This window comes from Cucurbita moschata, unplaced genomic scaffold (assembly GCF_002738365.1).
Source record: "Cucurbita moschata cultivar Rifu unplaced genomic scaffold, Cmos_1.0 Cmo_Scf00030, whole genome shotgun sequence".
Taxonomy (NCBI): domain Eukaryota; kingdom Viridiplantae; phylum Streptophyta; class Magnoliopsida; order Cucurbitales; family Cucurbitaceae; genus Cucurbita; species Cucurbita moschata.
In genome coordinates, this window is record NW_019268546.1 from 1067045 (window position 1) to 1084252 (window position 17208).

Consider the following 17208-nt stretch of genomic DNA (forward strand, 5'->3'; position numbering starts at 1 on the left):
GGCGATCCCTGTACAATTTTCGATGGCCAAGAAAGTGCTTTTCTACGCCTCCTCTAAACTAGGTTGTTGACATCTTCACGAAAAGTGTTTCTCAACCTCTTTGAATTTTTCAGATCCAAGCTTCACGTTCGTTCAAATCCGACGCTCAGCTTGCGGTGGGGTGTTAAGGATATTTAGTAATAAATTATAGTTTACCATATATATTATATTTGATATTTTATTATAAGGCAAATATTAGATATTTGCCTTATTACTATAGGTATCTTTCCATTTATTGTTATTTCCATTTATTACTATTTCCATATCCTTCTAATTTATTTGATTATAAATAAGATAACTTTCACATCATTTAGATGTGGTGGATTAAGCAAACATTCACAATCTCCAACACCCATTTGAATGTTACCCAAAAACTCACTTAAATTTCCAGCGATAAAATTAACCGAAAAGATAGGTTCCCTGTGGAATCGATAATTTACTTATTACTTGCTACTTGTGATAGTGTATACTTGCACTTATTCTTGTGAATTTTACGTCATTTTATTATATACATCCACAAGCGATCACTTCTTCATTAGTTATAGGATTTGAAATAGTAAGAGAAAATTGACAAGATGCAAGTATGTCAGCTAAAAGTTTATACTTCCTTTCTTGTCCATGTCTCATTTGATGATCTTTCAAGGGTAGATTTGTTGTTTGTTGATGCTGAAGTTGATGAATTTGACAAATTTTGTGCGATAGTAGAAACACTAGAGGATGCACCGGAGTTACGAAGCTGACACCATCTCCGATAGGTTCATTAGATTCTCAAATGCTACCATTTACAATTGAATACTCCAAATTTATTTCCTTATTCCATCTCAACAAATTATTGTGTCAAATAATTGATGGATATTTTTTCGTGTATTCAAATTGTTTCAACAATTGTAAAAACCATACTTCATTAGAAGCCATAAATGATATTCACGAGGAAGGATTTATTATTCACCAAGTCATTATTTGTTGTTGCCCGCACAATTTATTCTTTCAGACACATGTAATCTCTAGGCGCAAACACTAAACGAGAATTTCTTTCGCTCCAAATCATATCGAATCAAAAAGTTGATTTGTGCCAAGTTCTAAAAAGTGAATGAATTATCATCGGACGATGACTTAAAACTCAAACAAGTCACATTATCAGCCACTGTCACACACGTGTTCAACGGTAACAACTTCACGGCGGCACCACCAGAAAAATGTGTGGTAATGAGTGAAATATCCAAATCATCAACTTTGGCTGCAATGTAGCACAATTCAAGAATCCTTGATGGATCCTCCACTCGGTTCGCTCGAACAACACTAGCCAAAGTTGAAATGACGGCGTTGTACAAATTTCGAGGCAAAAACGTCAATGTTGTACTTGAATCAATAATAATATTTCCTCGTTCTAAAGCACTCGACACGTTGTTAGCGGCTTCCAATCGCTTGTTTTCAATGGAGATTGCTTCAAGTGTCAAGAAATAGAAGGTAGAAGGAGATTTTGACACTAGAGGGGTAGAAACGATTTTATGCCCTAAAACAACGGTGTTTCGGCCGAAGTATATTCTACCTAAAACGTGGATTGAAAAGAGGACTTGATTGGTTGAAGCATTTGATACATGACATGCATTGAGTCCACGTTAGTCGCTTCCGGTGTCCGCAATGGCGATGAAATTCATCGGTGGGGTTCCGATTGGAGATGGACATTGCAAACTCTCCATCGTCAATGCTAGGAATGAGTGGAGAGTGTGCCAACGAGGACGTTGGGCCCCAAGTGGATTGTGAGAATCTCACGTTGGTCGGAGAGGAGAAAGAAACACTTTTTGTAAGAGTGTGGAAACCTTTCCCTCACCTGAACTGAAAGCACAAAAACCTAATACTATGTTTAGTGAAATTGTTGAAGTTTTAGATATTTATAATTTAAAAAGTTTATATAGAGCAATGAGATTAAGAAGGAGGGCAATTGAATTGGGAAAAAGAGTTGTTTAAAGCCATGACTAGCATGTTCTTGGTGAGGGTCAAGAACTTTCGCCCTCTTGTGGACGGAACCTCCCGGCTCGCTCAAATTGCAAGGGAATCCGACATTATATTCACACCATTGTCGCTCATGTTAACAACCTCCGGGCCTTCCCCTCGCTTCATTGCAATGCTGCAAATATTCCACCAGTGCTTCACCGTCTACTCCGTCAATATTGATCACCGTTCCAGGATTTCCCTCGAATCATTACACGATGCTTTGTTGGATTGCGGATCTTCTTCTTCAATGACCATTCATCTTCTTGAAAACACAAACCTAATGGCCCTTAGATTTGAAACTCCAAGTTAGTATATCATAACAAACATCAATCTTTTTTTTTATGTCGTGTTCTTGATCTTTTCCCTTCCTCCTTGTTAGATCATGAGCCACAACTCCGTCATGATGTTGTATTGTTACCACCTCAAGAACAGTCTATAGAAGAAATTGAATATTCAAAATCTTTAGCACTTGATCCGCGAGATTTACGACAAGTTATAAAAGAACTACCGCTCTTCAGCGGTGATTCAGGTCATGGCTCTTTTCTTTTTAATTTTATATTTACTTTTGTCTGATTCCATATTTGTTGGGGAGTAGAACTAACCACTCTATCTATGAGAAGTGTTTTATCGAAAGTATAAGCTCAAAGAGGACAATATGTGTGAGTTCCCAAAATCCCGTTAAGGAGGAGAACAAAACACCCTTATAAGGGTGTGAAAACCTTTCCGTGTTTTAAAAAGCTTGAGGGGAAGCCCAAAAGGAGAGCCTAAGAAGAACAATATTTGCTAATGGTGGGTCTGGGGAGCTACAAATGATATCAGAGTGATGTGCCGGCAAGGAGGCTCTTCCTCCAAAGGGGGTAGACACGAACGGGTGTGCCAGTAATGATACTAGGCCTTGAAGGGGGTGGATTTGATTGGGTCCCACATCGATTGGAGAAAGGCACGAGTTTCTCGCCGGTAAGGATGCTAGGCTCTGAGGGGGTGAATTTGGTTGGGTCCCACATCGATTGGAGAAAAGAATGTCTGGAGGGGTGGATTTGGTTGGGTCCTACATTGATGGGAGAAAGAAACGAGTGCCAGCGAGGACATTGGGTCCTAGGGGTAGATTGTGAGATCCACACCCTTTAAACCGTTTCGTATAATACCGATTTTAAAAACTTTGAGGGAAAGATCAAAGAAGACAATATTTACTAACAGTGGGTTTGAGACGTTACAATATGTGCTAAATTTTATGTGTGTGTGACAGTTTGTGTTACGGTAACGAGTTCACGAGTCAGGTTCTCTATTGCATCAAGAGAGTTAATTTTTAAGAAAGAGGTATGATATTAGAAGGTTTGAAAGTTAATATTTGATTGATGGGGGTAAAGTTGTTATGTTTGATTGTGTTGAACAGAAAGGGCGATGTGAAATTCTGGGTCATGATGGAGATGCTGTGTCTGAATTTCGAATCGTTCTGTATCCTATGCTGTTTTTCCTTAATTTGACGTATGATGTACAGACAGTATGGTTTCATAAGACAATAACCAATACTCATGATGTCATGATTTTTCCAGTTTTTGAAATTTTTGCTCAATATGTCATCTATTTTCCTCGAATGTGACATGTGCCAAACTTTGGTGACCCAAACTCTTGATATTCTTTTTCTCAATCATATTCAATGGGCTAAGGATTTAAACTCAAATACCTACTGAATTAAATATATATATATATAGCAAAATTAATGGATATATAAATCGTTCAAAACTAGTCAAATCTCATGCACACGAATCCCATGTACACAATCACTCAATAGTTATGTAATAGTTCAAGCCTACCGCTAGTAGTATTGTCCGCTTTGGCCCATTACGTATTGTTGTCATCTCTAAGATTTTAAAATGCGTCTATTAGGGCGAGGTTTGCCGTTAGTCTCACGGTTTACGCGTATATTAAGAAGAGGTTTCCACACCCTTATTACAAGGAATGTCTGCTTCTATTAGGAAAATGTTTGTTATTAGCCTCACTGTTTTAAAACACGTTTATTAAGGAAAGGTTTCCACGCCCTTACCAGGAATGATTTGTTCCCCTCTCTAATCAACCGTGAGATCTCACAATCCACCTCCTTTGGGAGGCCAGCGTCCTTGTTGGCATATACTACTCGGTATTTGGCTTTGATACCATTTGTAACAACCAAAGCCCACTGCTAGCAAATATTTTTCACTTTAGCTCATTAAGTATCGCGGTTAACTTCATAGTTTTAAAATGCATCTACTAGAGAGAGGTTTCCACGCCCTAATAACAAATATTTTATTCCTTTCTCAAATCAACGTGGGATCTCACACCACGTAAAATTAGAACATAATGATAAAATTTCTATGAGAACATGTAGGTGATTGCAATAATAACGTATCATAAAGGAGTGATACAATTCTTATGTCCATAGATAAGTATTTCTCTCAAGGCCATATCATACTGTCCAATTTAATTTTCATGCACACAAACCAATAAATGATTATTACAATTTTCATATACACGAATAAGTATTTATCATATGACTAAATATAATTCTCATGTACATTAATAGGTATAAATATGATTCTCATGTACATGAATAGGTTCTACAATACCCATGTCCATGGAAAAGTAATTGTCTCAGAGCTACATGCTTATAAAAGGTTCCACAATGTTAAAAATTTCGTTTGTAAGTATGCACAACATTAAACATTGATACGTACACAATTGAAAAAAGTATGATCAAGGGAGAAAACACCTTACCTCAAGCTAAGCAATAGGCTAATATCACTCTAATTCTTAGACTAGTAACTACACGTGAATTCCTAATAGATCACCCCAATTCATTCTTATTTACTATATTCTCAGTTGTGGTTCGGTTCTCCACTACTTTCATAGTGAAGTTTAATCTGGCGCTTAGATCCACCACTTCTGCCTTGATCATGTCGAGGTTTGCTCTAAAATCTTTAGACAATTATGAGACCATCTGCACGATAGCTTGTTGGACAAGCCCTCGACGCACTCTTCCATCTGGGGAATAAAGTTCGTTGAGTTATCCTTGCACTCAAAGCAACTAGCAATTGTGGCCTTGTCTTTGTCTTTGAGGGCCTCAACCACAATAATTAATTCATGAACAGACATTGCCTCAAGGTGGTTTGTTATCTGGGCAATCTCATTCATGAGACTCCAGAAGCTTCATTCTGTCAGGAACTTCACTCATGCAGAGTAACAGCTCTTCGATTTTAGCAATCGGTCTTGCCAAATTATTTTGCAATAGCATTAGAAGCGTTCATATGAGCCGAAAACTCGATCAACTCGAACGGGATTGGATTAGAATTTTTTTTCAGTTTTAATTGAATTAAATTTTTAAAAAAACCATAAAATTCGAGACTATTTATACGATAACATTTTTTTTTATGGTAACCAACTCGAAAATGAATTTATAATTCAATAGATCCTATAAGCAAGTATAGAAGGAGGTTATAATTCAATACTCCCGCCATTTCTTGTATCTCCCCCAAGGTTCTTTCAAGATGTTCACGTTCCAGGTTCTTGGATTAGGTCTTCTCAGGAACTCCATATCCTCACTTCTCACCCTTTCTAACTCCGCTGAATTCAAATGCTCTCCGCAATCCATGTCCCTCACTGTTTCCTACACTCACAAATTCTATAATTTCATATCAGTCCTCCGAATTTTCGACCGCTTCTTCACCATTTTCTCCTTCGGTCCCAATGCCAACGCCAATGCCGATATCGATGCCGATTACGCTTTCGAGATTCAACTTTCCGATTTCTTTCGCCACATCCCCGACGAAGATTCTCACTTGGTCATTCTTATTCCCAAATCCTGCACTTCCCTCAACGTCCTCTCCGCAACGAGTATGTTCACCTTTTCTTATTCTCAAAAAATCTTGGTTATTCATTATGGAAGAACATAAAATTCAAGAATCCAAGAGGGATTTTTTTTTGTTTCAAGAACACTATTGATTTCTTAAAATTTCCCAATTTTTTGTTTTTAATTGTTGATGTCGTTAGAAATTACAACTCTCCACAATGGTATGATACTGTTTACTTTGAGTAAAAGCTCTTATAGTTTTGCTTTTGGCTTCACCAAAAGGCCTCGTAGCAATGATATGATATTGTTTACTTATAAACTCATGATCATTCTTTAAATTAATCAAAGTGAGACTCCTCCCAATAATTCTCAATAAAATTCTTATTGAAGAACACAAAATTCAAGAATTGAAGAGGTTTTTTTTTTTTTCTTCTTCTTCAAGAACAATATTGAATCTTCAAATTTCCCAATTTCGTGATTCTAATTGTTGATATTGAGTTTTAGGATCTGGAAACTTTCGATCCTTGGCTTCATTGGTAGCGACACCTTCCGAAAATGAGGAAGTCGGCCAATTTGACCTCAAATTGTTCGTGGCAATTGAGGCAGAAAAGTTTAGAAAGATCATTACAACACTAGCCGAAGACGGCGATCCAGGTAAATAAATTCTATACATGTAGATGTTAAGAATCACTATTCTTCATAATGATATGATATTGTCCACTTCAAACATAAGCTCTCTGGGTTTGGTTTTTGAAACTTGTGATCTACAACAGTTTTAGGGACGGCATCGACATCGAGTGTTCGGTTTTGTGCAAGAAGAAGAAGAACAGAGAAGAGTAGTGAGTTAGTTGTAAGTGCAAAGAGAAGAGAGTGCTTGGCGGGAGGGTTCGATGATAGAGTTGATGAAATAAGGTTTTCATTTACACCAACTCCGAAGGAATTTTTCGTGGGAGCATCGGAATCAGCCAAGTTTGTTTGGTTCTTTGGATCCACAGACTGGCCAACCACGGTGATTTGCTTTACCACACAATGGACCAATCTTCTGGCTTGTTATCCAATATCTGCTTCTAGTTTTCTCTTGCATTCTTTTGCTCTCAAGAAAATTTCATGAACCAAAATGATGAATTCTAGTTTACCTACTATTTCTCTCTTTCAATTCTATACTTTCATGTTTGGTAGGTCTCGAATTAAGGTAAATTAGAGTATGTTTTGAAATCGAGATGAAAGAATAATCAGATAGAGGTTGAATGGTATAAAAATAACCTTGCACGTGCCACTCACACGCCTCACTAGCGAAGATAAGTCGTCACGCGCCTGAAAGAGAGGAGAAGACACGCCTCGGGTTGAGAAGAACCAAATTTCTTAAAATGCACAAACTTCTAAAATTACTCCAAGATCGATCGTACTAAAGTTACAAAGGCCAATTTCTTAAAATTCCCATGAATTTTTTTGTTCTTTACGAAATCGAACGAATTCGGCACTCAAAATGAAGCTCCTCTGCATACTCAGAGTTTTTTGTGGAGGACTCTTGATCAAATTCAATCTCCTCTGACCGGATTGGAACGTTTTTCCCTTCTTCCTTCTGGTTGACTTTGACCAACAAATTATTTTTTCTACAATTTTATTTTATATTTTTTTTCGAGGTTTTCGAGGTTATTCCGAACATTTCTTTCTTCTACTGTATTCCAAAATTTGACCTCCAAAAACTTCACTAAAACCTTGAAAGCTTGATCATTAAATGAAAAAAATCGAGAAAATGAATTCTCATTGGAACTCGGGCGTTACAAACAAATTTAGGACATTTAATTTGTAAGTTTCAAATTTAGGAGACTGCTGCTCCCAAATGTAGGTGTAGTAGTATTCTATGAAATATCTTGCAAGTTTTTTAATATAGAGAAATTCTCCCTTCCCCTAGGTCAATATCTTTCTCCTTCCGTTATTAATTTCAGTGTACTTAGATTAAGAGTCAAAACCAACCGTGTTGATCTGTTAATCTCCCATCGAACCTCTCCGTAAGCGATTTACCATAAAAAATCATCCTCTTGAGAAAGAACAACAGCATGTGATCGCGGACTATCAACCCAACCTCATTGCTAATAGATATTGTCCACTTTGACCCGTTACGTAGTATCGTCAACCCTTATAAGGAATGTTTCGTTTCCCTCTCCAACCGATGTAGGATCTCACAATCCACCTCCTAGGGAGCCAGCGTCCTCACTCGCACATGACTCAGTATCGGGCTTTGATACCATTTGTAACAGTTCAAGCCCACTGCGATATTGTCCTCTTTGAACTTTCCCTTTCGAGCTTCCTCTCAATATTTTTAAAACGCTACTACTAGGGAAAGGTTTCCACACCCTTATAAAGAATGTTTCGTTCTCCTCTCCAACCGACGTAGGATCTCTGGCTTTTTTCTCTTGAATTTTTATAACTAAGCAGTTTATGATTCAGGAAACAGGAGACGGGTGGCAGTATAAAAATGGGCTAACCATCGCATCAATGGTTGAAAACATAAGAAACTTGAAAGTGAAAGGCATTAGCATGCTAAACTTGAGGCTGGACGACACCGCTAGGCTATTGAATGCAACCTTCATCTTGGTTCGATGGCATGAGACAGCCGATATGAAATGCACGCCAAGGATGTTCTCTTTAATAACCTCTCGCCATTTCCCTTACATCATTACATCTCTCCAAATAATGCCTCCATTCTTCAACCATTTTCAATGCAACCAAATTTACCAATTCCAAATTCCCATCAAATTCTTTCACGACACAATGAAGGCTATGAAACGCATCTTATATACTTCAATCACTCTCTCTCTTCGGAATTCCCTCAATCAAATGCTCCTTCAATTCCACAATTCAAGTAAGCAAAATTGAATCTTTGTTACAATTTTCATAATTTCTTTTGATTTCAAGAACACCCTTGTTCATCTTTCTTGTAAATTCTTTAAAAGCTGATTGATATCCATATAAATTCAAGGGATTGGGGAAGAACAGGTTCGTCAATTGTCATTGCTACCTTCAAGAGAGAAGGATGTGGGCGAAATTGATTATGGAATCTTTGTCTCAATTGATTCCGAAGTGTTTGAACGCATTGCAACAGATTTAAATGATTCCAATGGTGACATATAACTTAAATTCTTCTTCCTTCTATCAAGCAAATAATTTATTGGATGTTTCTAAGATCTTACGGTTGTTTTTGTCTCATCAGCTCTCGTTACTCTAACCAATTCACAAGTCAAGTTCTCTGTAGAAGCTAAGGAGATTAGTCTCGTAGAAGAGGTATATTGTAGAACCTGTTTGGAATGAGGACCCTAAATTAGCCACGGTGGGACTCCTCTTATTAATTCTCAACAATCCTCCCCTCGAACGAAGTACACTATCATGAGGCCTATGGAGCCCTCGAACAAAGTACACTCTTTGTTCGATACTTGAGTCACTTTTGACTACACCTTTGAGACTCACAATTTCTTTGTTCGGCATTTGATGTTTCTATTGACATGACTAAGTTAAGAGCATGATTATGATAAAATGTTAGGAATCATTAATCTCCACCATAGTATGATATTGTCTACTTTGTGTATAAGCTCTGGTAACTTTGCTTTGAGCTTCTTCTAAAGGTCACGTACCAATGAAGATGTATTACTTACTTATAAATATCATGATCATTATCTAATGTAGCCAACGTAGAACTTCCTCCCATTAATCTTCCACGGAACCATTTTTGTTATTATGTTTCTTGATTTGGTATGCGTTTGTGCAGAGAAGAGAATGCATGATTGGAGGCCTTTCAAGAAGCCAAGAAACTCGATTCTTTGTTTCTCTCAATCCCATAATTTTTTTTCGGGATTTGGCACATCAATCGAAAAGGATATGGTTGTTCAAGTCAGCTAAGGCCTATAGTATAATCATTGCTCCAATTGGATTGTATGCACAATTTTGTGTCTATTTTTCCCCAAGAGGGTGATGTATGGAAATTAAATTTTGGGTTTTTTTCAACTTAAGAACAACAATATATTTTTTTGGTTAATTCTATTTGAGTATCAAGAAGATGAGTATGAATATGGGGATAACCATATGAACCAATTGACAAGCAATGACAGCTCGATCCTAAGAGAAGTAATAATGTGACTATTAGAAGATTGTTGAGAGGAATCTCACCTTAGTTGATTAAGAGTTTTTCGTAAGCTTATAAGCAAATGATACTATCTTTATTGATACGAGACATTTTGGGGAACTAAAAACAAAAGTATGAAAAATATATGCTCAAAGGGGGACAATATCATACTATTGTGGAAGTTTGTAATTTCTAATAGTGATGAGTCTTCTTCGACATCATCTCATTATGGTGCCATTATATTTAATGAGCTCACACATTCTTCTGCGATCTCTCTCTCTTGACAATACCTTAGGTGATAAGTGCGATCTATGCCCCGTCAACATCATAATAGCATGCACCTCACACTCGCACAACTTCAAGTCTCTTGTCCAACGACGTGGGAGGATTGTTGGGAGTCACACATTGGCTAATTTAGCGAATGATCATGAATTTATAAGCAAGGAATACACTTACATTGGCTTGAAGTCTTTCAAGAAAGCCCAAAACAAAGGTACAAGAGTTTATTCTCAATTTTTTCACTTGGATCGTATGTTTTGTCCTTATATATCATAACACATTTTTGTATAATTTACAACCATGGTCAAACCTAAAGCTTTCCTACGATTTTAGAGAAAGTCATGTAATTAAACCATATTGTAAAATTTTTTATTAGTGGTTAGGTTATGTAAAATTCATTTTATATAATCCACTTGATTTCAATTCCTCATAGAACAGTTTCATATTATTTTTATAAACAAATATTCTCATATAAGAAAAATATACATAATTTTTATAACCTGCTAAAACATGTAACACTAAGACTTGCTGCATTAATAATTTAATCTCAAATAAAAATATATTACAACCATGCTTTGCTTGAGTTGTAATTATCACTTAAAACTTTCAATTCGTCAACTACACAACTCCTAAAATTTGCAGTTACTTTTTGAAATATTATCATTTTTAATTATTGAATTTATAAATAGATGTAACTCATTCCCTAGGATGTCATCACCCACATTTCTCACCATGAACCGTTTTCATCAAATTACTAAATGGGTCATATTAGACAATAAACATTATTCATATACTACAAAATTTTTAAATTATTATTTAAATATGATCCTCCCAATAATAATTTTCAATTTTTTTCATATAATGGATAATCAGAAAATAAATTATTAATTACGAGTGACATAACTCTCAACAATCCTTCCCCGGCTAACTTGATCTTCATTTTCATTTTTGCAAATATGGTATGGCTTAAAAATGGTCTGCCAAAAATTACAAATAACAGAATAAATAAAATCTAGCAAATATGGCCAAAAATGACTAAAACCCCATGTAATCAATTTAAAAAATTAATACCTAAAATAAAATTTTAAAAATGTATGATTTGAAGAAATAAAGTAGTAATGCTTTAAAATCTATTTCAATTTTCAATTTGTGTAGCTTTTTTTTTTTTTTTTTTTTTTCAAGTCACATAATCTTGGTATAAATATTCAAAACAAAAGCTACCTCTATTTCATTTATGAAAATAAGATTATTTGATTTAACAAAAAAATCACCCATAAAAAGACCTATGGCATATACAACCCAAAATGATTAAAAAAGAATCACATATTAAAATATTAATTTAGCCCATCTCAATATCCATATAACCAAAAATCAAGATTTAAAATATCAATTTTGCCCATCTTGACATAACTTCAGCTCAGTTCCAAGTCGATGTAGCCAAAAATCATAGTTTAAAATATCTATACAGCCCATCTTGATATTAATATGGCAAAAATTCATATAACCAAAAATGGTAAGATCAAAAATGATCAAAAAAAAAAAGAAAAATTTACTGTGAGAATCTCTTCAAATGGGGTACATAAAGCATATACATAAAATTCATCATAGGCTATTTCCATAGATATCCAGGCATTAAAGACTTCAATTTGGGTGACCTTCTCCTAATTCTATCAAGAGTAAAGGAATTTAACAGAGAACTTACGTAATTGTATCTAGGATAACAGGCCACAATGTTGCTCCATTCTCTGGTAAAGCAGACCATCGTTGTGTTCCAACGTGTCGACTTAAAGAACCAAACCAACTTGGTCGCACCCAATGCACCATGGAAAAAAGCCTTTGGTTTCAGAGCAAATGAAAAGTTTATTTCATCTACTCTGTCATCAAAACCTCCCCCCATGCACTCCCTTCTCTGCACCAACGATAGCTTTAGTATCAATTCACAACTTTAGATATTAATCTAAGTATAAGTATAGATAGAACCGGTTGAGGATGGTCGGGAGAAAGTCTCACATTGACTGATTAAGGAAATGTGATCATGAGTTTTTAAGTAAGGAATGCATCTCTATTGCTACGAGACTTTTTGGAGAAACCAAAAGCAAAGCATACCACTGTGGAGATCCGTAATGGCTATATATGTATTTAGGAACATAGTTAATGCATCATGTATTTGAATCTTGTAATTTATAGTACCTGTGCAGTAAGAACAGTCACCCCAGTAATCTCCCCTGTACGTGTTTTTTCATAAAAGATGACTTGTGAAGTGGATGCAGTAGCAAAAACTGTTGCAGAGGATGGATTCATTAATCTATGTATATGTTAAGTGCACATATGAGGAAGAGAAGTTGAGTTACTTGGTCCATTTTGGTCAGATAATCGTGTTGCTATCTCTCTGAGCTTTGCTGCATCAACTGCCACAAACAAATTCAGATCGAATTTGCTCACTGTCATATCTTGGGGAGGCACCGCCCCCAATAAAGCGAGAGAGCGAAACTCTCCATCCCCTGAAATCAAATTATAGCAATTAAGAACTCGAATCAGGTAAAACAATCTCAAATTGATTAGTTTGATACTCTAATCGAAATGCTAATTTAGGGCTTTTTCTCATTCAACTCATACATGATATTCGCTTAAATTGAAGAAATCAAATTATAACAATTAAGAACTCGAATCAGGTAAAACAATCTCGAATTGATGAGTTTGATACTCTCATCGAAATGCTAATTTAGGGCTTTTTTCTCATTCAATTCATAACAGTTCGATTAATCGTCTTCGCTCAAATTGAAGAAATCAAATCAAACCGAACAAATTATGGATCATAAGAAGAACTACAACACAATACAATGAGAATCAAGATTCTTATTAGGAAATGAAAATGTGAAAGGAAACAGAACGTACTAGTTAAAGATATAAGGCTGGCGGATGAGACGACACTCGGAACAAGAATGGTCAAGAAAAGATCGTCTTCCAAGATAATCTGAGAGAGTTCTTGAAGATCGATGTCGAGATTGTAATTGCCATCGCGAGCGGAGAAGATGGTGAAGAACGGATCGAACATTTGGAAGGCTGCAACCAAGAAATGGGATTCATCGGAATATGAGACAGTGAGGGACACCGAGAATTTGGAGCATCGGAGATTGGCAATGTTAGAAAGGGGAAGAAGTTGGACGATGGAGCTCCTCAGTTCACCCAATCCAAGAATCTGAAGCGTAAACATGGTGGGAGAGACTGAACCAGAAATGGCGGGGAGGTTCAAACTTCAACCACGTTTCATCTCCTTTTATACGTACAAACAAACACGTGCGTTGCACGGAATCTTGTAATTTTAATTTACACCTAATAGTTTCATGTTTTTTAAAGCAATATTTATGAAAATTGTATTTATTTTTCCTTATTCCTCGGAAATATTTGAATTATTAATCAAATTAAAAAATAAAATAATAATAGTTAATTTTAAATAATATAAAATAAGTCTAACCAAATAAAAATTGACATAAGGATTACTTAGAAGAAATTTTATAAAATAAAGAACACTAATTATTTGGCATTTTATTATGTATGAAAATTATTTATTATAGAAGAAATGTGTAGAAATTCATTTGAAAGCTAATGTTTAAAAATTAGAAATTACCGAGTCATAATATTTACATGTCTTGTTGCATTAATTTCTATCTTATAATTTAAATTTACAATCTTGAAATTATCAATCTCAGTCCACCCAATCTACAAAGCTAACATTATTATCTCTATATGTATTTTAATGGGTTGAAAATATATTTATAAGTATGGACGGGAACGGATAGAGCAGAGAATTGGGCTAGGACGGAGAATATAATTCTGTCACCAACTCCATTTATCAAACAAAAAAAAATTGTCTAGATGAGAAATTCTCTTCCCATTTGGGGTGAGTTCCCTCTAATAAAATGAACATCTCTAGTACAACGGAAAATCTAAAAGGCTAAAGAAGCTAGATTATACAACCGTAATGTTGTTCAAAATTGAGATGACGAACTTTTAATCATGAATGAACGAATGAGAAAAAATATGGATGGAGAATGAAAGAATGAACATATTGGTAATATACTTATATGCACATTTGACTGCTATTCTAATAGCTTCGTCCAATTCTATTTGGGGGAGAGAAGGAAAGTAAAAGACTTCGTCTAAAGTTGTTCCCAGCGATCTTGTGGGTTACTGGCCACAATGTTGGTCCAATACCCAGTCTCGAATACCACTAAAGTGTTCTTCTCAGTTGACCCATAGAAATACACCATCTTGTCAAGCTGTGATGCTCGGATGAAAAATTGCAACGGTATCACACTCACTTCAAATCGAACTCCACCGCCCAATGTTCCTTCAACTCTGCACCGGTTCCCCTGCATACAAGTATGATATATTTGATCATTTTTTGGTATTCTTGACCAAATCTTCATTTCTAGGCTCCTAAATTAGTTCCTAAAAGATTAAGTCTATAGATCTTCATATATTAGATCATTTATTTGCATTCTAAACACTCAATTTATGAGCTTGGAAATCATGCTACGGTTGAACAAGAGACTATCGATGTTAATCAAGAAAGAAATAACATACAAAAAGTTCAAACATGGAACATGGGTCCATTTGGCCTAAAATGTAACAAGTGGTTATCAATATCAAGGAAGGAAAGTATGCAATAAAAATTTGAACACATGATTGTTGAGGATTGTCGGGAAGAAGTTCCACGTTGGCTAATTTAAGGAATAATCATGGGTTTATAAGTAAGGAATACATCTCCATTGGTACGAGGGATTTTGAGAAAACCAAAAGCAAATCCATAAGAGCTTATTCTCAAAGTGGAAAATATCATATCATTGTGGGGAGTTATAATTCATAACATGGTATCAGAGTCATGCCCTTAACTTAGCCATGTCAATAGAACCCTCAAGTGTCGAACAAAGAGTGTACTTTGTTCGAAGACTCCAAGGAAAGAGTTGAGCCTCGATTAAGTGGAGGCTCTATAGTGTATTTTGTTCGAGGAGAGGATTGTTGAGGATTGTCGGGAGAGAGTCTCCACATGGACTAATTTTGGGAATGATAAGGAATACATCTCCATTGGTACGTGGCCTTTTGGGGAAGCCCAAAACAAAGCCATGAGAGTTTATGCTCAAAGTGTACAATATCATATCATTGTAGAGAGTCGTGATTCCTAATAGTGATCTCTACTAGTTTCTTTATATTCAAGCCCATGAAAGGAATGGTTTCAATTCAGACACTTGAAAAGTTTCCTCGAACTACCAAGGGATAAATACAGTGTACCTCTATAGGAATCACAAAATCCATCTCTGCAGCACAGAATTTCACTTCTGAATCCTTTGCAGTAACCGAGACTGTTCCAGAAGACAAGCTTTCATAAACTTACAAGAAGATAAGCAAATAAACGTAAAACTCCAAAAGGGTAGAAGAAGTTGATTTACTTTTAGTACTGAAGGCAGATAATCTTGTAGCAACGTCTCTGAACCATTCTGCGTTGACGGCCACAAATATTCCGCCGGCCATTGATGCCACTTGAATATTTAGAGGAGGTCCCATCTGCATTGGAGAGCAATATTCCAAATGCCCAACGCCTGAAATCAATACCAACAATTACGACCTAGACTCAAGAAAGACGAAGAAACGGGAATCAACACCATCTTGTAATTGACAGGTTTAACCAAATCTAATCGGATCGGAACTTTAGGGCTTTTGTTTACAATCAATCCAATTCCTACACGAGATCCATTCCCAAGCACAATCGAATAAAAACAAAACCCTAAAACTAAACGCGATTGAAATTTCCCCTGAATCTCAAAATTACAAACAAGAAATCGCAGATTCATCAAGAAAAAATAAAAGAATGAGAACCATACATGTGGTGAAAACGAGATTAGAGAAGGTATGATCATCAGGCATGAAAATGGTCAAGAGGCGATCGTCGGTGCCGGTAATGAAGGTGGCTAGGAACAAGCTGTCGATCTGAATACAGGAATGGAACTCTCGAGGGTGATTGGAGGACAAGAGGATGAAGAAAGGGTGAAATACCTCGAGGCGTGCGAAAATGAGAGAGGAGTTGTGGGAGCCGGCGACAGTGAAGGAGACGGTTGAGCGGGAGAATCTGAAATCGGCGTGGTGAGAAATTTGGAGAAGTGGAAGAAGATTGTTCTTCAACACTTCCACCTCTGCAACCTGAATCGTAAGCATGGTGATACGGAGAGAGGGAAAATGGCGGGGAAGGAGAAAATTTGAAGGAACTCGAGCAACCATACAACTTGTATAATAGTGTAAAAATTATCTTATTTATAATCAAATAAATTATAAAGTTATAGAATACTATAGTAAGAAGATAATAAAATATGAAATGTAATATATATAGTATACTATAATTTAATATTAAAATATCTTCAACATTATTTAATAATTTTTATTAATGTAATTATAGCGAAGGACCGATATTAAGTCCAAGAATTTATATTTTTTATTTCGATCTGCCAAACTGATTTAAGAAAGAATCTCCACCGTCGATTTAAAGGAATATCTTTCGTTTCTTAGAACACGTATATTAGTGGGGCATTAAGAGAGGGGACCATTGATATCTACCTTGGTTGGCTTGACTTTTCTAGTCCTTAGTTTGTTATTTCCTTGGACTTGGACAGGGAAAGCTCAAGTGAAATGACAACTTTACCCCTCAGTCTTCCATATGTTTTGAAGGCTACTTTTGACTATTTACAGTGTTTGACTTTTCTAGATTCCAATCCTATCCCTTCCAAGTATTATTGAGAATGCAAAAATTGATGTCTTGTCAAAAATTAGTTTTATTTTAAAAAATTTTAAAAATTTAAAATATTTTAAATATCAAGTTTCATTAGTTCAAAATAAAATTAACCCATTAAACTTTTAATACTTGAGATCAATTAATAATATAATTTATTCAAAATAAAAT

General features: G+C 35.7%; 4 protein-coding genes across 4 annotated transcripts; 2 read left to right on the forward strand and 2 right to left on the reverse strand.

Moving 5' to 3' along the window:
* Positions 1–2011: 2011 nt before the first annotated feature.
* LOC111464209 lies at positions 2012–6968 on the forward strand. The gene is made up of 7 exons (XM_023108304.1): positions 2012–2339; positions 2414–2563; positions 3281–3351; positions 3428–3535; positions 5571–5901; positions 6362–6511; positions 6631–6968. The coding sequence occupies exons 1-7, from the start codon at positions 2012–2014 to the stop codon at positions 6966–6968; spliced, it is 1476 nt and encodes a 491-aa protein (XP_022964072.1).
* Positions 6969–8632: 1664 nt separating this feature from the next.
* Positions 8633–9827, forward strand: LOC111464210. Its single transcript, XM_023108306.1, has 4 exons — positions 8633–8723; positions 8841–8981; positions 9072–9142; positions 9624–9827. The coding sequence occupies exons 1-4, from the start codon at positions 8633–8635 to the stop codon at positions 9825–9827; spliced, it is 507 nt and encodes a 168-aa protein (XP_022964074.1).
* Positions 9828–11793: 1966 nt separating this feature from the next.
* On the reverse strand, positions 11794–13493 carry LOC111464195. The gene is made up of 4 exons (XM_023108283.1): positions 13152–13493; positions 12608–12757; positions 12447–12535; positions 11794–12165 (listed from the first exon to the last, which is right to left on the reverse strand). The coding sequence occupies exons 1-4, from the start codon at positions 13468–13470 to the stop codon at positions 11866–11868; spliced, it is 858 nt and encodes a 285-aa protein (XP_022964051.1). The 5' UTR covers positions 13471–13493; the 3' UTR covers positions 11794–11865.
* Positions 13494–14225: 732 nt separating this feature from the next.
* Positions 14226–16494, reverse strand: LOC111464196. Its single transcript, XM_023108284.1, has 4 exons — positions 16139–16494; positions 15707–15856; positions 15549–15619; positions 14226–14629 (listed from the first exon to the last, which is right to left on the reverse strand). The coding sequence occupies exons 1-4, from the start codon at positions 16467–16469 to the stop codon at positions 14417–14419; spliced, it is 765 nt and encodes a 254-aa protein (XP_022964052.1). The 5' UTR covers positions 16470–16494; the 3' UTR covers positions 14226–14416.
* Between the last annotated feature and the right edge of the window lie 714 nt (positions 16495–17208).